The sequence below is a fragment of the Hesperophylax consimilis genome, chromosome 16, assembly GCF_061612785.1.
Source record: "Hesperophylax consimilis isolate HC1 chromosome 16, BYU_Hcon_1.0, whole genome shotgun sequence".
In the NCBI taxonomy this organism is placed as follows: domain Eukaryota; kingdom Metazoa; phylum Arthropoda; class Insecta; order Trichoptera; family Limnephilidae; genus Hesperophylax; species Hesperophylax consimilis.
Genome location: NC_142851.1, coordinates 7,311,216 through 7,334,034, shown reverse-complemented (window position 1 = coordinate 7,334,034; position 22,819 = coordinate 7,311,216). Strand labels below are relative to the sequence as shown.

The following is a 22,819-nucleotide window of genomic DNA, read 5'->3' as shown; positions in this document are numbered from 1 at the left end:
TTTTGAAAAAGTTTTAAAACAATGGTGGTTTCACGCTTTGGCAGAGACATCATAAGGAGAACCGTTGGCATTTGTTTAGTAAATAATTTGAACATAAAACAAATTTGCGAAAAATTGAAGTTCGCTAAAGAAAGTTTACCAAACCATATGGCCTCGGCCTCAAAATCCTTTTCAAAGACGACGGGCATAAATTATTTTATAACACACCTTTGTGAAATCATGTCTATTTATATTGAATTAGTTAATCGGGTGCAGTAAAAAAAAACACAACACATATTCATCGGGCCCACGTGACTGCGAACGGAAACTGTACAATGCTTAATAATGCATAAGTCAATATGAACCTGACTATTAGAGGAATGAGATAAGAGAACCGATTTGGAGACGACTGACGAGAGGTATTTACACAGGTGAGGGTAAATTATATACGATATGGCGCCGGATAAAATAATAAATATGGCGACTTCATTGTTTGATGGTGACGCAATGGATTGAATTAAACCAAATTGTTCTACTCGTATGAGCAAACTTTAAACTAGTATTACCCGCTATCTATTGAAGCATTTGCTGTGCGAAATTGCATTCGCGAAACCAATGAATCAAGCACTTAAAGTGATTTAAATCAATTATTTATTACTAGCTGGCGTGTACCCGGGGTTGGTGGGTTATCCTTCTGCGATATACATATACCATTGCAGACTTTATGTAGGCCTTTTTAAGATATACAATTCCGCAGCACATTATTTTGATATATTTCATAATCTTTAGCAAGCGTTAGCAATGTAAGCGCGCCCGAAAATCTTTTTTTAAGACTTGATTACCAAATATCGACTTTTCTCTACTTTATATAAATAAAATATGCATGTATTATATATATAAACCTTCCGGAAAAAATTCTCTAAGTGATAGTGAAAACCCTATCAAAATCCGTTGCGTAGTTTAGAAGAGCTACTACGAAACAATAACATCAATTTTATCAGTGTCAATTTTGAATCAACGTAAAACATATTTGGTAATATTTTTCAGTTTGGTCGTCACTAGTGTAGATTTTGGAAGTTTTTAGAAAACCTCCCGATTAAAGTCAATAATGCAGTTATTTCAAAGACCATTATGCTAATGGAGGTCAATATGAATGGTACTGCTATCATCGTTAATATAAAAATACGATTTCAATAGGCACCAAATTCGAATGTTTATTCTCCAAGCGCCCTTGGGCCCAGGTGCAGGGAATGGGTTAAAAAACACAGAAAAAAACGTTTATAAAATCTTTTTTTTTGTTTGTTTTTGGGGTGTTATGCCGTGTTGCGCTAACTCCTTCTTTAGCCGACGTTTCGGACAGCGTTGCAGTGTCCATCATCAGGGCAGATCCGGTAGATCCGAAGATGTGTGAAGATCCGAAAATCTACCGGATCTGCCCTGATGATGGACACTGCAACGCTGTCCGAAACGTCGGCTAAAGAAGGAGTTAGCGCAACACGGCATAACACCCCAAAAACAAACAACAAAAATGCTTTTGGCCGTGAGAATCTAAAAAAGTTTATAAAATCGTTGAGAAAAGACTGATAATTATTATTAACACGAAATAGATGATACACTGTGTTGATTTGAATGGAATCAACGTGGCCACTGATATAGAAGATTTTGGTTCTAGGCCAATTAGCACGCGCCCTGTCTCTACTGTTCTCTCTCAAATTTCGTGATGAGATGATTAAACACAGTTTTGTATTGGAAATTTAAGACCAAAGTTGCAAGAATTTTGTATCACAAAATACGCCCACGTGGCATTTAATGTGTTCTTAAAGAAAAATAAAGATTCTACGAATATTAAGCAATAGACACGTACAAAGATATGTATGTACACACATACGATTAGGTCAAATCTCCAGGTAAGGAAAACAATACAAGCAACCCAAGTTTCCTAATTGATTCTAGAAAGTGAGCAATAAGTTACCTAATTATAATTTATTGCACGTTTCCTGGTGTTTCCCTTAGGCAAGAGAACACGTGTTCAATTCCTTGAAAGTTACAACGAATTGCATTAAGTCCTTCCGTTGTAGGACGGCAGCGAACTATACAGGGTGTATCGGCACGTACCCGACAAACTTTAACCAGCTATTCCTTAGCATATTTGGAGTAAAAAATCTTGTGTGCACTTTGCTGTCCGGTAACGTTTTTTTTTTAATAAAAAAATTATTATTCATATTTTCACCACATGTCACCACTGTTTTATCCTTTGTCAAAGTTTGAAAACCCATCTGGCAATATTTTATTCGAATTCCGTTGAATAATGTACGTGTGTACCTATATTGGCGCGCTTTTACAATCACAACGAAATGGCACGGCACCATTCGTCTCATTTTTAACTATTATTATTTAGTGTGTGCGAAAGAGCGAAGACGCTTTTCGACATACTTGCTTATAACAGCTGTTGAACACGAAAAGCAATGCCAATGACAGTGATGGAGTGTGGAATTTTTTTAATTTTTTTTGTTTTTAATTGAAAAAAAAATGCTACCGGACAGCAAAGTGCCCATAACATTTTTACAAATGTGCTAAGGAATAGCTGGTTAAAGTTTGTCGGGTTAGTGCCGATACACCCTGTATATGTACTGTGCACTATTGGAGACAAGAAAGATTTCTCAACCTGGCCATAACCATAGACAATATTATACCATGTTCAAACAATAATTGGATAACTTTAGCTACTAGCTACGTTGTTAAATTTTATGTGAATACTACTCAAGGGTCCCCCAATCGCTCGGATCCAGAGGGTCTACGACATGCCCAAATTGGGTTAAGTCGTTAGTAGTAGAAATTCAACAAACGAAAGAGATGGGAAAGCGGAATGTTGGAAAATATCTGGCTATTCAAATATGGTCACTTAACACGGCTAATGTCATTTCAAGCAACTTTTCGATTCTGGGTAAATATGTTGTTTAAAACCACTTTGCATCAGTTAGGTAATAATGAGAAGTATTTCAGTTTCCGTAAATGGAATATAATACATTTTAGTAGCTAGTTTGTTACAAAAATGGATAAATTGACGTTTTTCTTCACGCCATGTTTTGACATAATAATGTAAAAATATTTATTTCTTAATTAAACCTAAATAAGAATCTACAACACATATTTTAGTATCATAGGCAGTGACGGCTCCGACTTTTGGATGTACTAGTGTGCTACTGTTACAAAAAATGGCATTATTGATGTTGTTGTAGATGAAATAGTTTTTTTTTTTCGATCATTCAACTTTTTGTATGAAGATTTTCAGGAAATTTCATTTTCACGGATTTTAAATTTTCGAAAAAAAAATAAAAAAATTGTTTCAGCTCCAACAACATGAATAATGCATTTTTTTGTAATATTAGCACTCTAAGTACACCAAAAAGTCACGAGCCGCCACTGAATTCATAGGTTCATATTTTGGGTTAAGAGAATAAAAACTAACCCTGAACTTTCGCATCAATAACAATGGCTGTGCCAAGTGAATAATCGATTTTAATTTGAACGAAATAACAATTAAAATGCATTATATTCTATTCCGGAAAATGAAATACTTGTCATTATTACTCCTATAGAATGTTTTTTTTTGTAAAAAAAGTGCGTGTCCCTATTTTTTGTATAATTTACTTACCGATTCTAAATAGGGGTCTCAAACCCAGGGCTATACTGTGAAAATCTACCATTCTGGAACTATTATTTTTACCTTATATGTACATAATATTTTTAGAAGACAGTCGGTACAAAATATGCTATATTTTACACGTAGCTACTGTTAGCATAACACGAAATTGAAACCTATGTTAAGTCCTACGTTAACCTATGCCTATTTGGCTTGAATATAAAATTTCAGCAATTGAAAATTTGCGTCGCAGATATATTTTCATACGATTTCCTGTTTACGTACTTAATAAGAACCTACTTAAAAGTTTAAATGGTATACATTGAAGATCTTGTGTAGATAATAATTACATTAAAAGTTTAAATGGTATACATTGAAGATCTGGTGTAGATAATAATTGCGTACTAAAGTCGATAAATAATGGCGCATTGTTGAATATCGCAAAGCCGAGAACGATTTAAGGCCGAACGGAACAGTTTCACTTTCAATTTATCTTTGAACTTTGACAATACATTATGCATTATTTCCGTAGGAATATTAAAAGGTAAAAAACCCTCGTGCCAAATTAACAGTAAGTACGATAAATACTTGTGTAAAGCTATGCCTACGCGTAGGATGCACATATACCTACATATGCTTCGAAATAAATTCAATTCCGTTAATATTTTCATGTATTCAGCATTCAGTAAAAAATAACGTTCGATTATTTTTTTAACTGTCCTAAAACCCTGGTGGAATCCTACACATGGCTAGTGATGTGATACGCCATCAACTGGTAAAAACATAGTAAGTATACAAACACTTTATCCAGTAAGTACTTACCTACAAAAGCAATGCCCACAGGCAGGTAGGTACATACCGATGGAACAGGAAAGATTGAGGAAAATGCTTGCTACAACATACAACGCATCATTTGCACGTACTGCAGAAAATAATATTTTTTCGATTTTTGTCGATTCGAGCGAAATAAAATAAACGCGATCATTTTATTTATGTAACAAACGATATATATATATCGTAAAATAATTAGATTACAACATGTTTCCACTTCCAGTGAAATTTAAAATAAAATTGGCGGCAATTCTGACAGGAGATAATATCACAAGAGATTACCATAATAATAAAAAAATCAAATGATACAAGTAGGTACCCAAACTACGTAAATTGGTGGTTTCTAAACATGGCATTGAGGACAGAGATACAATATAATTATTTATTTGGGATTACCGTATCCATACCGTACTTTCTTAGGGCAGGTACTTGCCTACGTACACACTTGTGAAAAGCTTTAAAAAAATATATTCATGAAATAAGAAAACGCAATTATTTGTCTAGTACAAATAATAATCTTTGCAAAGTAGGCATTTAAATCTAGTGCCTCCCGCGTATGACGTGGAATGAGTCATCATAATACATGTGTTACTCATGCCGTTCATAAAAAATATAAATTTTATAAAATACAGTATTTACCGAAATGATTGTACTCAACGAATATAATATTACGAAATAAAAGAGAGGTGCTGATTTTTTCAGCGTTTTTAAAACGTCAAATGGAAAATCAAATATCGAAATAATTTATTTTTAAAAAATGGACGGCGGTTTTATGAATACTAATCATTGTATAAATTTGATTGAAAGAGGTGAAAATGTCAGTCACACGTACCTAATTCAGACGCGGCTAAGTTGAAAATTATTGTAGAGAGAAAAACGTTGCGCATTTTTGAATAGGCATGCAAGGAATTGGGTAAATATAACATGTCAATTTCAAGTGCTCTCACTAACTATTTTGTCGTAGAAAATTATCATCTGTGCATACATTCGTGTGTTCTTTGATTTTAAAAATAAGTGTGTACTTGGCCAGTAATTGACTAATTACGGAAGAAGTCAGTTAATATAAATTAAGATTATAAATACGGCGAATTTAATAATGAAAGGATCTTAAATATGTACAAAAATTTACTCACCAGCTTCTTGTCTTCCGCCTTCCAGTCAAACATTGTGGCGAACATGAGGTTATCATCCAGATCAACCGAGAACTGGGTGAATGGAACTAGTTGCGACATAAATGTCCTCAAAACGCACTTAGAATCCACAGAAGTTGTTTTAAAAAAACTTCAAAATGTTCACAAGCAAACCACAATAATTTTCAAAATAATAGCAATCTCCGAAATAAGCGTCGCCACAGCAAACTTTACAGAACAAATTTGAAATTCGAAATTTTCACGAAAAGATTGCCAGTCGTGAAAACTGCAGCAAACAGTTACTTAGATGTTAATTTCTCAGGTAGGCGCGTTTTCCTCGAATGAGATTGACTGAGATTTGCTCTCGTAGAGTGCAGTATCACACACGTTATCAGTGAGTCACCACTGGGATTGTTGATAAAGTAAAGAAGAAGCAGGAGCTCCGCGATCGCTGATGCGTTCGACTTCGGTGGGATATTTTTATCAACTGGCGACGGATCGCGAATTGTACAAGTTTTAGCCGCGCAAGGTCGGCCCGGCAAGTGGGCGGGGTGGGGGACCGGTCCGTATGTAAACCGAACAAGTACCTACCTACTGAATAAACTGAATTGCCTACCACGAATCAAGTACCTATTCAGACTAGTCTACTGTTAAACTGCTCCAAACGTATTGGCTATTGGCCGGACTGGCCCCCAAGAAGAAACCTCCGAGTAGAAGAGCCCAGAACGTTCCATTACGATTCTCAAACGAAGAATTGATACCAGGCCATTTTCAAGAAGGTTCTTTTCACCAGTTTTTCACACGCGAAGCCCAGCTGTGATTCAACTTGGCGTTGAGTCGGGTTCACACAAATTGCGATAATTATGTTATGCTGTTATCAGCAATGTAATTATTTATTATAGCTAGGGTATACGAAACAACCGTATTAGAAAACAAAGTCGTGTATGTACAAACTAACGTACTTATAGGGTAGGTATACGAAACAGTCACATTGAAAACAAAGTCGTGTATGTACAAACTGATGTACTTATAGGGTATACGAAACAGCCGTATTTGAAAACAAAGTCGTGTATGTACAAACTGACGTATTTATAGGTGTTGATACGTGTATGAGCTTTGCTCCACTGAAGACACGCTAATAAACAACAATGTTTTCGTTAATAAATAAAATAAAAATATGACATTAAGAAAACCATAATACCCTAGAACAGATAGAATTATTGTGGTTTGTACAGGAAAGAGCATTAAATTATATTCATTCTTTGAAACCGCAGGTTCTTAGCAAACTAAAATTGTTATCATTTTTAAAAGTTGTTTAAAATAATGTTTCTTTAAATGAAATGTTTTTGTACACAATGAGATTTAAAAAATATATTATCGTCAATGGATAGGTAAACCTCTTCGAGGTAAATATAAAGGAATTTTTGTGATAAAGGTAGCAAAATTTATTAAGTAAGTGACACAATGTGTTCACGTACGCAACGTAAACAATGCTACGTTCCCAGGTCGACGTGCACACTTGCCCTACACACGCAACGCACATTTGAATAGTATGGCGATATTCATTGGATTTTACTAAATCTATTAGTTGTTCATCTCCCATTTTAACAATCATACCACACATACGCATCAGGGATCTTATTTCTACAACATTCATCCTTCCAGTGCCTTCCACCAAAAGCTGCTAGATCACACCTCAGTGATCTAGGAGCTTTTGGCTTAGGTTTTGGTTCCACGGCTCATCAGGGAGGGTAAATGAAGTAAGTGCTGGACTCCATTGTGACAGCCAGCTTCGCTTCTTTGGACAGTTTTTGCTAGCGCCAACCATGTTCACTACTCCATTAATGGAGTTCTTCTCATATCTCGTAAACATACTTCCCAAATCATAAACTTTATACAGGAGGTTAAAGGGGTACTTGAGTTACTTTAACCAGAGATTCCTGACATTATGTGTAGAAAAAATGATAATGAAATTTTGGTCTCCGATGACATGAACGACATATAGAAAACACATAATTTGAATAATTCATCAAATTTTAAAGTTGATTTTCAAGTTCTGTGAAGGGTCTATTCATGTTATATTATTATATCAATATTGAACAGTTACTTCACAAAACTGAAATAGTAACAGAATTTGGATAGAACTTTATCAGAACTTGAAAATCAACTTTGAAATTTGATGATTTGTTCAAATTCTGTGAAACAATTCGTCCTTGACCAGTGGTAACAAGTGGAAGAGTATACATGTTTTAATCTAAATAATTTCAGAAATCATTTGTTAAAGCAAGTCAAGTACGTCCCTTAACGCCCTGTACGGGTGTATCGGCAAGTACCCGACAAACTTTAACCAGCTATTCCTCAACACATTTGGAGTAAAAAAGGTTATGGGCGCTTTGCTGTCCGGTAACATTTTTTTTCCATTAAAAACAAAAAATAAATAAAAAATCCACACTCCGTCATTGTCATTTGCATTGTTTCTCGTGTTCAACAGCTGTTATTATCAAGTGTATCAAAAAGTGTCCTCGCTCTTTCGTACACACTAAATAATAATAGTTAAAAATGAGACGAATGGTGCCGTGCCATTTCGTTGTGATTGTAAAAGCGCGCCAACGTAGGTACGTAAGTACATTATTCAACGAACTAATTAACTAACAAACCATCACGCCGTTTCCCCGCAGGGGTAGGCAGAGAGGACGGATCGCCAAACAACTCGGTCTTGGCACACACTCCTTGCCTCATTCACATTCATACATCGTCTCATACATACTCTTCTATTGTTCTGACTCTTGACATGGCCCGACTCAAGTACCTGATTCACTTGGTCATGCCATGTCTTCCTCGGGCGTCCCCGACTTCTGCTACCATTCACATTTGCATCGTATATTCTCCTTACACTCCTTTCTTCGCTCATTCGCTCTACATGCCCAAACCATCTAAGCGTCCCTTTCTTGATCTTACTCATTATGCTTACATCAGCCTTGCACTCTTTGCGGATATCCACATTCCTCACACGATCATACATGGTTTTACCACACATACGCCTCAGGGATCTCATTTCAACAGCATTCAATCTACTTTCATCCTTTCTTTGCCAGTTCCATGCCTCACTTCCATACATCAGGGTAGGTACCAGCACTCCATTATGGACTGCTAACTTCGCTTATTTGGACAATTTTTTGTTAGCGCCAACTGCGTTCAGTCCTCCATTAATGGAGTTACCTGCATTTACTCTTCTTTCAATATCTCTGTCAGCCTTCTCTCGTAAACATGCTTCCTAAATACACAAATTCATCCACCTGCTCCAAGTATTCCTCATTCACAGCTATATTGCACACTCTTTTCTTACTTTATCTTTCAAACACCATTACTTTAGACTTACTTACATTCATCATTAAATCATTCTTCACGCATACTTCGTTCATCCTAGACACGAGAGACTGCAGATCATCCATACTATTAGCAATCAGCACCGCATCATCAGCATACAACAGGCAACATACTTTCAGATTACTCAAATTCGCGCCCAATCCCACCTCTTTCAATTCTTGCATACAATTATCCATGTATAGATTGAATAACCACGGTGACATTACGCAACCTTGTTTAACACCTTTTGTGATATCAAACCACCCCGTAAAACCACCGTTCACCCTAACACATGCAACGCTTCCCTCATATAGAGACGCAATTGTCTGAGTCAGATTCGCATTCACTCCATACTTGGACAACACCTTCCATAGCTTTTTCCTGTCGACTCGGTCGTATGCTTTTTGTAGATCTACAAAGGCACAGAAAAGTTTCTGGTTTTTTGCCAGAAACTTCTCGGTGAGAATACGCAAAGAGAAGATCTGGTCCATGCACCCCCTTCCACTCATAAAGGCACCTTGCACATCCCATATTTTATCCTTTGTTTCCTTTCTTACCCTTTCAATCAAAATTCTACCATACAGCTTGCCAACTGAACTTAGCAGGCTAATAGCCCTATGATTCCCACATTCCATACGTGACCCTTTACCTTTGTATAATGGAAAAAACTCGAACAAAATATTGCCAGACGGGTTTTCAAACTTTGACAAAGGATAAAACATTGACATGTGGTGCAAATATGAATAGTAAATTTTTTATTAAAAAAAATTTTACCGGACAGGAAAGTGCCCATAACATTTTTTACTCCAAATTTGCTAAGGAATAGCTGGTTAAAGTTTGTCGGGTACGTGCCGATACATCCTGTATACATATGTTATGTTACTATTGCAAATAGTTTAAACATTATTTATAAAATTGTTAGTAAATAAATTCTTTTTAGGAAGTTGAATTTAATTCAAATATAATATTTAAGCATTTCCTTTTAAGCGTTTACAAATATCCTATTGACGTTCTTAGTAAATATGATAATGCAGGTAAATCCCGAAAAACTAAGGTGTGTTATAATCTAATTAATAATGGCGTTTGTACGTCATTATTCGTAAACAGATAATTGCTGATTAGCGTTATCGACGGGAACAATAATAATGCTGTAATGATTAATTTGAGTTAAAACGCTATCTTAACTAATATAAAGCAGAAAATCTATTTGAATGCTTCTTAAGCAGCAACAATCTAGGACAGTGAGCTCTGACGTCATGAAATAGGCACCGATTTTTCTGTGGGAGATTTCCAAGTCAACGCCAACTATTTTTAGATATATTTTATTTAGATTGCAATGTCATTTCCGCCAAGAGCTATGGAGCTTTGAAATATTCATTTAATTAAGATCATTACTTTGAAATTTATATTACACGGAGAAAAATGATTATTGCTGATTTATTAAAAATTTCTTAAAATTATTCGTAATCCGGTTAATAACGGGATTGCAGGCCGTTTCCTGTTAAACTTTTAGTACATTCCAAATATATCTGAACATGTGTTCACGCACCTGCACCATGCCTTGATAATGTATTAGGACGAAATACGAAATAATAATTATTTTTATGAACACGTGTTCCGACAAGGATATAATACATTCCCTTTTTACTAAACGTTTAAACCTATCAATTCATTCGTTAAGGCCCTGCAGTCCCGTTTTTAACCGGATTACGAATAATTTGAAGAGATTCTTAATAAATCAGCAATATTTTATGTCAGTAAGTTTTTTCCGTGTATGCATTGCAACCAAGGCAGATAATATTGTAAAATAAAATTAATTATGTAGCTAGGTACCTATTTAATATGATAGATAACCGGTAGATATTCTTAATAATTATTTTCTATTTATCTTATAAGAGGGAGGTGACTGTCTACACGAAATTTCGAAAAACAACCCCGTTTCCCTTTCTCACTCATTAAAACAGAATTTTTATATTTCTAGATGAAATTTTTGTACCCTTGACGTTCAAAAATATGAAGAAGGTGACTGTCTAGGTGAAATTAAAAGAAAAAAACACTCCATTTTCCTACACCTTTAAACCGAATGTTGATACTTGTTGAAATTTTGAAAATATAGGCCCACATTACCAAATATATTCCTAGTTTTAAAATAAAATATGGATGGTACATCAATGCAATTGAAAAAAGAGATTTAAAAATAGTCCGTTCTTTCGCTAATCCCCTTTTGGCCACCTTCAAAGTTAAGTGTGTCGAGCTGTACCTTACGGACTCACATTCCAAGTAATGGTTTTAATTTTTTCTGATATGTTTTCTATTTCAGGTTTCTCAAAATCATATTATTATTATTTATGTGAATTATTCCCAGTTTAGAAAGCTCCTGATTATAGGCAAGCTTACTAACAAATTTTCAACTGGGTGTCGATTCTCTAATCCAGGCCGCTCGCTATCGTCGTCGAAAGTACATACATTGGTCAACGTTCTTATTCTTGAGCCAAACGTCAAAAGTCATTCCAGTCGACAGTGAGTGGGTCGAACCACTCGTTCGAGTGGAATGACTTCGTCGAGAATCGTGGACCTGATAGGTTTTCTAACCCAAACTAAAACTTACGTCTTACCAAATAATTTGAATTGGGTGTTAAAAAGATTTGTAAACTGGTTGATGGTAAAAGAAAGAACAGATATTAGACATATTCTAAACATCTAATGCATTTTACAAAACATACTGCACACAAATTCTATCAAAATTACAAAATTTTACAATTAATTTTAATACGAAATACTCATTTCATATTTTTATACATAATTTTTCAACACATATAGTACTACACTTATTTTTCTATTTTTATATTACCCATTTTTTCTTATTATTTTTATTTTACTATTTTTTACTAAACATTTGGTTTATATATAAATTGTTGATTACCAGCCTCAGAACAGACTTTGTCTAGTGAGGAGGGTAATGAAAAAAAAAACATCTGTACAGAACCAACCTTAAATAAACGCCCGGGTTGCCGGCACTGAAACTTTAATATTTTTTAAGTTAACATATCATATCGCATCACTAGTTCAACTACAGCTTGATAGGTTAACTTTGCAATTATTTGATTTAGTGGATACAAAAATCTATGGATTTAAAAAAAAATGTAATTCGTTAGTTCCTCCGATTTATTAATGTAGGTACTAGTAAATACAGCACAAAAGCCCCAACAGCCCACGGTGGGATAAACAAACTTTTTAGAGAATTACGAAAGAATCCGTAAAATCAAAATACAAAAAATACAAAAGCCCTCCAGTCCACGGTGGGATAATGGCATTCCAAATTAATTACTCATAAATACAGCTCAAATGCCCCATAAGTCCATGGTGGGATAATGGCATCCACAATTAATTACTCATAAATACAGCTCAAATGCCCCATAAGTCCATGGTGGGATAATGGCATCCACAATTAATTACTCATAAATACAGCTCAAATGCCCCATAAGTCCATGGTGGGATAATGGCATCCACAATTAATTACTCATAAACACAGCACAAAAACCCCAACAGTCCACAGTGGGATAATGGCATCCCCAAATAATTTAGACGATGGGGGAGAGGAAGGTTGAAAGTATCTGGTTGTGCAGAACTGATTTCGAAAAATGGCTTGAAATGGCTTTATCTGTGTTTGGTGACCAGATTTGAACAACCAGGGATTCCTCTTCCCTATATCGTTCCCCTTCCCTCTCCAATCAGTCTTACAACATACCCCAATTGACATGCCACTGGTTACGGACATTCACTAGGACTCCTAGTGCGAAATTCACATAAAAAATAAACTCTTTTAAATCTTTTTCAAAGCGTCTTTTAACTCTTTAAGAAAAAATGTTTTGTTGGTATGACTGAGGATTGTGCCTCCCTTCTCAGGAATTGGAGTCAACCGCGCTAACAACCTCGCCAAATTCCGATCGGGTAAGACCGAAATTCATTTCGTATAGTAACTGCTGGAATATCATCGGATTTCAGAGAAATGCGCAATTAGGTGCGTGTATCAAAACGATTCTATCAGATGAGTTTCAGCACAATCGGATGTCGGGAAGTGGGTTAATTTCGGCTTCCGATTAATTTATTCAAGAAAACAAAAGTGAAATTTAAATAAATGTATTTAAAAAAGCATCGTATGCACATATAAATAATTAATTTAATGCAAATTTTCTGAATAATTTGTTTTCTTCTTTTAAAAAATTTATTTCCTGAAAAATAATATCAAAATTCATTACAGCGTAATAAAAAAATCACTGACCGTAATGTGACAATAGGGTTTAATTACATAACCCCTTTCAAAACATACTCAGTGCTCATTCCCTTGTTTTTAAACAGAAGTACGCTGCGTGGGAAAAGTCTAGACTATATTGAACGATACTGTAACCGAACCCTCGGCGCCAACTATATCGATTGCTCAACCAGCAGACCACTGGTCTAGCGGGCACAGATTAACCCATAACAACATACGATAGTAATAATATTTGGCTAATTTATATAGCGCCGTTTTCGTGAGAAATCACCTCAAGGGCGCTGTGTGATAGTTGATAGTGTTCCAGGGGAACGGCCCTCTTCATACAAAGCTTAAATTTGAATTTGAGTTCAAAATACCCGACAAAACTGAAATTATTTTAATCCAAAGGTATAATAAATATCTAGTACGGATATGTACTTCTTTATTAATATGTGTTTTAAATCTATATAAATAAAAATGTTAATGTTCGTTTGTTCAAAATCTTAATTCTCATAAAGTTCTTCACCGATTACTTTGAAATTTTGATACAAATGTAAGAACATGCTTTTTGAAAAATATCGCCATCTGTTGGACGTAAAAGCAAGACACGCTATTATATATCTATCTGCATAGAGAGACTGCGCCACAGCAAAGGGCGGCGGCTTACAGCTAGTTATAAAATATATGCTATTACAGAATTACATTTTTCTTGCTTTTAGAGACCATTTGGCAATTATTTGTGAGTTATTTTAGTTTTTTACTCTACTAATATGATGTGATGATATATAAAATACAAAATAAAGATAAAAATACAAAAACAAAAAAAAGATTGTTTTCTACCTGGCTTCGTCCGAGATAACGACACATTTATTTTCACACCGAACAGTTGTAAAATATGGATCAGAGAATAAGATCTCCACATCTCACGATTGAAATGATGATAGTTTCATTGACGCATATATTCCAGGCAGGTAAATATGTGCACGTTTAATTGCTGCAGAGATCACCTTTATAGAGTAGATATTTGACAGAATGCATTGTCATCGACGAGTCTATCTGGCGAGTTTCAGCTCGGTCGGATGTAGGAAAATGGTTTAATTGCCGTTTCCAAGATATGAATTAATTACCAAAAAAATGGAAATTCAAGTGGATGTAAGTGCAGGGTTTTCCAATAAGAGGTGTTATTTTGATATTCAATAGTAAAATATCAATGGTTTCGTTGCTTGTGTGGCACATAGCGCCGTCTTGTTGAAAGTAAACGTTGTCCAGATCAATACCATCGAATTCCGGCCATAAAAAATCATTAATCATCTCTCGATAGCGATCCATTCACCGTAACTGTTGCTCCAGCCTCATTTTCGAAAAAGTAAGGTCCAATGACTCCGCCGGACCATAAACCGCACCCAACAGTCACACGTTGAGGATAGAGAGGCTTTTTAACAATAACTCTCGGGTTTTCGGAGCCCCAGATGCGCAATTTTGCTTGTTGACGAAGCCACCGAGGTGGAAATGGGCCTCATCACTCAAGATGATTTTTCGATGGAATTCTCATAATTAATAATTGTGAATTTTAATAATTTCAATGCGTTTTTGAAGCGTGTATCGTTCCATTTTTATTAATGGAGTAGTTTCTAGTTGTCAAATGTCAAAAAATGACAGCTTCAAAAGTAACATCTACCGAAATAGCGGGCTATTCAAAATAACACCTCTTATTGGAAAACCCTATATTTACAAATATTACCTTCCATTAAAATGCTAATAAATTCTTATCGAAAAATATGCTTCACACGTAGAAGGAAAAATCAAAAAAAGAAAATAATGAAATAATCCAATAGATAAAACTCTATATTACGTGATCGAAAAAGCACGTGTAATCTGTTTATAATAACAAGATAACTTCACGGAAACATGTTTCGAAGAATATTGCGTACGTTACGTTGGAATGCATAGGTATTTTCTTAGAATCTTTATCCCGCCTAACCACTTTAATTCGATCGCGCTGGGCGGAACAGTTTCGCGGAACGGAACAACGAAGAAACGTGCCTACGTAGAATATTACGGAAGGAAGCCGGATGGTGACGCATCGCATGGCCTTATTAGGTAAAGTAGGGACGTAACGTCTGTGTTCTCGGAACTGTTACTTGGAACGTATTCGCTAGGTACGTAGACCGTATGAAAAAGAACGCAGCGACCGGAACAGTTTCCCTGAATTTCTATGGAAGTAAGCAGGATAAAGATGACTCATGCTCAGTTTGGACCACTGACGAGATAAGGCTATATATAATTGTGTTGTGGGCGTGTCCGTGTGCCCAAAGTCAGGATGATTTTATCTTAATTTAGTAGCCGAAATATGATTGATAACTAAATTTGCGACATTTGTTGTATTTTAAATTTGTATATTGTGTAAATAAAAGTGTGTGATTCTAGATATTTTATTTTCAGTGTTTTGGGCAGAAAATTGTCTTTGTTTTCTATCAACCGATTATCATAATAAGAAAAAAATCAAACAAGACGATTAAAATAAATCTTAATCACAAAGTTTGAGATCTGGCATCATGAAATTTTCACAACCCTTCTGTCTGGAATAATGTCTAGGTTAATGCAACTATTTTCATGATATAACGTTATTTCCATATTGAGTTGTGGGTACTTAAAAAAATTAACATTTCGAATCAAATGTATGACCAAGGTCGAAGAATAAGAATAATACTTTTTTTTGTTAGTGAAGAATATGTATTATAGCTAAAAGAGTAAGAGAATCAACCCATAGACCCCGGCCTTGTATGGATTACGTTTGCAGGAAACCGAACACCTACGTAAATTCCATAAATAATATTAAAAACCTATGAAATTTTCATTTATATTTATATGCCACGATTAAAAAGAAATTAATGAATTGAAAATTATCGCGTGTTAGGTTTTTTCCATTGCGTCACTTATAAGATAAATGACGATGCTTTCCAATGGTATTTTACGAGCATAAAAAACATTGTTCAAAAATCTGGTCAGCTCTGGTATCGTGAAATTTCCACAGCTTTTCTGATTACAATTTATGGATCAACACATCTATTTTCGGGTAGCAGTTAGCTTTGAAATACAAAAAAATCAACTTTTTTACCTACCTTAAAACGTTGGAATTTCATAAAAAGGTAATTATATTTTCTACTTCTATCACGTAGAATCACCACCCGAAGTTAGTGCACTTTACCCCCGGACACCATGTATATAACGCATTAGGGTAGTTACCTAATCGACAACACAATAATCGGGAATTCACAGAAACATATTTTTCCCAGTACTCCAGAAAAGTTTTGTTTTTCTGAACCATTTCCCACGCTCTTGTAATTCGCATTTCACAGAATTGACTCGGAGACAATTTTCATAAACAAGAAATATAATTAATTATATTATAACGTCTTGGCGCTACTGAGGAAGATTGGAAGACGACCAAATAAATTCCCCGAACTGTATTTTTTTATTATTTAATGTTGTGCTTCTAGCTGCCACGATTGATTGTTGTTTGATAAAATATTCCGATCCGGGAGCCAAACATTCCAGGATTTCTCGGCGGGATGAGTTTTTAGGAGATGAGGTCATCCTCATCCGCTGTTCTTCCGAGATTCTCGGAATTTCCGGGCCGCAACTTCCGAATTTCTTATTCTGTTTTTCTGACTACACCTCATCACAATTTATGGACTGCCGTTTTTTTTTCACGGAATTTCTATCTATACTATAATGTTGTACGATCATATTTTCACATAATGTTCATGTTAACTAACCAACCATCACTTCGTTTCCCGCAGGGGTAGGCAGAGAGGACGAACCGCCAAATAACTCTGTCTTGGCACACATTCCATGCCTCATTCATACATACTCTTCTGTTATTCCGACTCTTGACATGGCCCGACTCAAGTATATGGTCCACTTGATCGTGGCATGTCTTCCTCGGGCGTCTACGTCTCTTCTACAATTCACATTCGCGTCAAATATTCTCCTAACACTCATTTCCTCGTTCTTAATCTTCCTTATTACACTTAAATCAGCCTTGCATTCTTTGCGGATCTCCACATTTCTCACACGATCATACATGATTGTATCACACATACGCCTCTGGGATCTCATTTCTAGAGCATTCGTCATTCCTCTGCCATTTCCATGCCTCACTGCCATACATCAGGGTAGGTACAAGTACTCCACTGTGGACTGCTAGCTTCTTTAGACATTTTTTTTTTGTTATTCCGCGATGGTAGATGTATATGTCCTAAAGATAACCCCCAGTAACTCCGGGTAAACGTAAGCTAGTATTTTTATAGTTCACTTTTCAAACTCCATTGTTCAACTTTCGATATGTCATTATATATTTTATAGTTCTCCATGTGCACCTTTTATCGCTGTATTAATTTAGCTATGTTCTGTAAATCACCCGTGGCGTAATAAGTTTGCTAAATACAAACATGCTTTACAACCACAGACATAGGAATTAATAGACGAGAGGATAATGGCGAGGGGTAATATCAACTGTTGAAGAACGAAGGGGGTGAAGCTGACTGTGATTCGTCAATAAATCAATCTGACAGTAAATAGGCATCTCGAATTATAATATCACCATTTACTTCTTAAAAGTAAAATCTGCTTTTGAATGAATAGACATTTTTACATGGGAGCGCAAATTACTCGCCACGTTATGAACTAATTTGCGAAGTCCAAATTCGGCAAAGTAAATTTCTTCTGTTTGCAGAGTCGTAGTTAGTTTCAGAGTATTTAGTTAAAGACACTTTTACAAATGTTTCATAATTTACTTACCCCAGTAAACAACGATGAGCACACTTGAGAATCGCTACATTGTGATGTGATAGTATATGTTTCTAAAACTGATCCATATAATACGGTGTGAATAAGCTTAAAATAGAGTAAAATAATGCTTACTTATGGAATGTAATACGACAATTGGGTTTATTCTCTTTTTCACATCTATTTTTACAAGTTTTCATATCACAAGTCAAAATTTTGCCGTGTTATTTCGTAAAATGAACCGATGATGCCTCGACCATAGTTCGCACAAGAATGATGACGTCACTTTTCAAATTTCACTTGAGGCCATACGCGAGCCCAGCCGGCTCCAATGGAACCGGTATGGGGAGTGGGGATAATACGCTTTTAATCACTTAGGGCAGGTCTACTAATATTCATATGTCTATGTTTACAACAAACATTTCATGTTTATTTTTACTAATATCAACAAAATTACTTCATATTGCTCTGTAACTACTTTCAGTTTATTAAGTACTTATCTTGTACTCTTGTTATTATATATAGTTATTTAACTCTTTTGTACAACATAATTATCTATGATAACTTGTATTGTACCTGCTTATATTGTTCATACTTGGCTTATTATGTAATATACACTTATTATTGTAACCCGGAAAAACTTGCTTTTAACAATGTTTATAGGTAAATGCCTTCATAGCGTGAATAAATATAATCAACATTCCTCATCGCTCGATGAATCATCAAGTCTACACTGATAAAATAAAAGGCAATTTACGTAAATTTAAGCAAGATGAAAGTATGCCAAAATTTATTTGTCCACAAGAATCAGACACTTTGTGATGTGACATTACAATTTAAAATAATAACTCAGTACACACCACATTTTTTATTGTAATTTATGCCGACTGGGATTCGCTACAACCGTACCATCTAACAAGGCAATACAATACTAAAATTACTGAAATCTAGAAGTAACATGTGTTAAGGCGAAGCACTACGTAGTAATGCAAAATCATGTGTTTTTGATTTGAAAATTTGGTCATCTAGAAATGTTTCAGATGCTTTAATTAAATACTGCAAGTAGAATACATCTTGGCCTTTGAAATAATCTAGTATTTTTTAGATAAGTCATTTTATAAGCCCAGAAAAAAATAATGTAAAAAACCTATGAAAACTGCTTTAAAGTTCAAAATCTCCTACTTACGAACCCATTTTCGATTATGATTTTATTGCATAATGTGGAAAATTAAGTTATTTATAAAATGATCGGAAAAAAATTAAATATTTATGCCTGAACATCCAGAAAATAAAATAAAAGGCACTTTTTGTCCATGTTTTTTTCTTGCATAAATCAAAACAGGCGGATGGTGTTAAGCGGGAATTGAAACCTTATCGCCATCTACGTAAGGGGCGTTATTGATAGCGGCTCGATTTAAAATATTACACGACGTAGTGCATCGCCTTAATTAGGGTTGCAAAAATTAGGCTGAGCTCCAGTGGAAGAGGTAGTAGGAGTAGGCAGAGGATTAGGAAGTGAGAGCTCTTTGGAAATAGAGAACAACTCAAGTATTGGAATTTTATTTAGGTTGATTTGGTTGTTTATGACTTTGCTATTAATGTTTTTGACTTTCCGTAATTCTAGTGTCTTCAAGTTATCCATTCTGATCCCTATTATTATTATTTACGAACTTAAATGTTTAATTTGATATGTGGCACTACTTTCGCCGCAGTGACAAAAATTAAGGATTATGTGACCGTATTAGATAGCTTAAATTGTAGCAAGGATTCACGCACTTAGCGAGCATAAAGATAACTAACAAATCAGCCCTTAGAGCTTTTGTATTTGGATTTATACAGGGTGTATCTTGAATAAGGCTCGCTTGTACCAAGTGGTACTCTCAGGTTTCTTGTGCGGTAATCACATCATATATAAGTAGTTGCGGGAGTATTATACAGGGTGTCCGGGGGTAAATTGCGGTAACTTCGGGTGGTGATTCTACATAAAAAAAAAAAAAAACTTTTTTCGAAATTTCAATGTTCATTTTCCTATACAAAAATATTTTCCATATAAGAATATTTACTTTCCCATACAAACAATTCATCGTTTTTTTTATCTAAAAACAACCCTAAAACATTAGAGTTTCGAAAAAAGTTATCATTCCCGAAGTTAGAGCACTTTACCCCCGGACACCCTGCATATTAATGTTGTATGGCATACTACTTTAGAAGTCGATGCAACGTGCAATCATAATTTAGCAAGAAGTATTATATAATTTAGCTAGTTACACAATTAAGAGGAACAAAGTATTATTTCCGTCTCAAGATTCGAGTTCAACAGTAGACTAGATCCGTGTGGCACCAATTTGTTATGCAACCTACTATTAGCGGCTACAGACTGATCACAAAATTACAGATACTTTTTCTTTACATACCAGCAATTAATAATTAAAAGCTACGTGCCAAAAGTGAGCGCGTTCGTTCGCGGGAATCTTTTAAACCAGTTAGAATCAAAAACATTTGAATAGATACTTATTATTTACTGGCTGACTTTTCTGTAGGTCTTTTTGAGACATACAATTCCGTAGTACATTATTTTGATGTATCTCATAAGGTTTAGCCAGGGTTAACAATGTAATTCCCGAACACATATTTTTACGACTTGATCATAAAACATCGACTTTTCTATGCTTTCTATAAATATAATATGCATTTATTATATATGTAAGCCTTCCGGAAATTTTTTTCTAAATGATGGTGAAAATCTTATCAAAATCCGTTGCGTAGTTTAGAAGAACTAAGCGCACAAACAGACACGACGCGGAAAGCGACTTTATTTTATACTATTTTGGGATTAGACATTTGAATTTGAACGTGTTTATATTATGTACGTGTTGCGATACGTGGGATTGATAGGAGAAACCAAAGGTCATATAAAACCATTCATATGAAATGTACACTTTTTTCGGATGAAGAATCTTTAATATTTCTTTTTTTAATTATGAACTTTTTTTCATGTTTTTATTTAGTTATAAATAATTTTATATTTTTATATGTAGTATAAACCTTTTAACTTATTTCTATTACATTAAGGACACTTTACAATACATCTAAAACTTATCCTTTATAGTATTTAGGCATAACCCACGAAAAGCAGCAAGGCTTTTAGCTTCTTTAACATCTGTCGGTAATTCATTAAAAATCCTAAATCCTTTAAAATAGAGATTATTTTGGATTCCCAACAAATTTGTTTTTGGAAGTCTAAAATCTCCACAGTTTCTCGTGGAGTAGCCATGTATTTCGAAATTAAAATTAACATTCTTAAACATGTATTTCGGGAGCATCTTATTTTTTGGTTTAAATATAAATATTAGGGTATTGTAAATTATTCGCTGTCTCACACATAACATTCCTAGTATTTTCTGCAACTTTTTACTAGTTTAATTCCTAGTTTTTTCTGCAACTTTTTACTAGTTTAATTCCTAGTTTTTTTACTTTGCAACGTAGGATAACTTTTTCCTGGAGCAGAAGTCGGTTTACATAAAAAAATGATGTATTATTATTTTCCTCCGTAGGTAGTACAATACTTATTAGAAACTAGCGGACCCCGCAATGATTCGCTATAGCTAATAAAGTCTTTCTCGGGCGTCTCTGACTTCTTCCACCATTCACTACTGTATACCACAATGTTACTGTTAAAAAACTACATTAAATCGACTTTAAGGCGAAGCTTAATGCTAAATCACTATTTTGATTAATCTTTATAACGAATTGGTGTACATTATGAATACCAAAAAATATGCTTTAGATAAATTGAAGGTTTTTCTATCGTTTCGCTTGAGTAGAATAGAAATAAAAATATTAATTACTCAATAAAAAATATAAATGTAAAACACTAAAAAAAATATTTTTTCAATAGAAAGATTATCTGTGACAGTTTTTTCACTTGATTAACTTTTTTGCTTTCTTATAAAATTATTTACAAAATAAATAAAAACCAGTTTTGTGCATTTGAAATTGAACATTTCTAGACTCCGTTTGTCAAGCGATTTTAATGCCTATTACCTACAATATAAGGTATACCATGAATATATACATTTTTGGCTTGTAGCATTCCGGTTAACAGACATTGCGTCAAGTATTCTAAATTAGAAGATATTAAAATTTGAGGTTTTACTCAAGAAGTTATTCCACGATAAAAATATTGAATACATATAATTTCTCTAACACCGTGTGTTTAAACAGTGGTGCAGTCGATTTCGACAGACGGCGGTTAGGTTTTTCCATCACCTTTCAACCAGCAATGCCCAGTAGTTTGGCAGGAGGTTGGGTGAGTGAGGGAGGGAGGAGGAGGTGGTTCGCGGAACTGGCCATAGAAAGTGGCCCAGCAAGGCCGATCAACTTAACACCAACATAATATCTACAGCACAACGCATCGTGGGGTTTTCCCGACTATTTCATTCATAGAGAAAAGTCAGGCGTGCCTAGTGATGGGCGCAATCGATACTTTTGTTAATCGAACTATTTTATCAGTTCTACATTAAAATAATCGAAGGATATTTCGATGACAAATTTTAGTGGCAAAAAATTATGATATTTATTTCAACAAAAATTTGGGAAAAATTGGCATTGTAAAATTTTAAGTAGGTACTAATGAAATATTTTGGTTGTATAGTGTAAAGTCATGCAGAGTATATAAAAGTTAGCAATACTCTAACAATTTGAAACGATTTTTGGATGTTTCAATTGGCTTGCGTGGTGTATATACTTGGTTCAAATTACGACGTGCGCAAGTAAATTTTATTTGATTAACAGGTGTACCCCGCCACGCGTTGCTGTGGCTCA

The 22,819-nt window shown here is 34.8% G+C and overlaps 1 protein-coding gene across 2 annotated transcripts in view; it reads right to left on the bottom strand.

Moving 5' to 3' along the window:
* Positions 1-22,819, bottom strand: part of kay (transcription factor kayak) — a 62,310-nt gene that overhangs the window by 36,158 nt on the left and 3,333 nt on the right. The window contains exon 1 of one of the 2 annotated variants that reach the window (XM_089640843.1): positions 5,587-6,084. The exons of the other annotated variant lie outside the window; for it this stretch is intronic. Coding sequence (XP_089496969.1) covers positions 5,587-5,685 — 99 coding nt within the window. The 5' untranslated portion in view covers positions 5,686-6,084. Of the gene's footprint in view, positions 1-5,586; positions 6,085-22,819 lie in introns of those variants that run through there. 2 annotated transcript variants of the gene reach the window in all.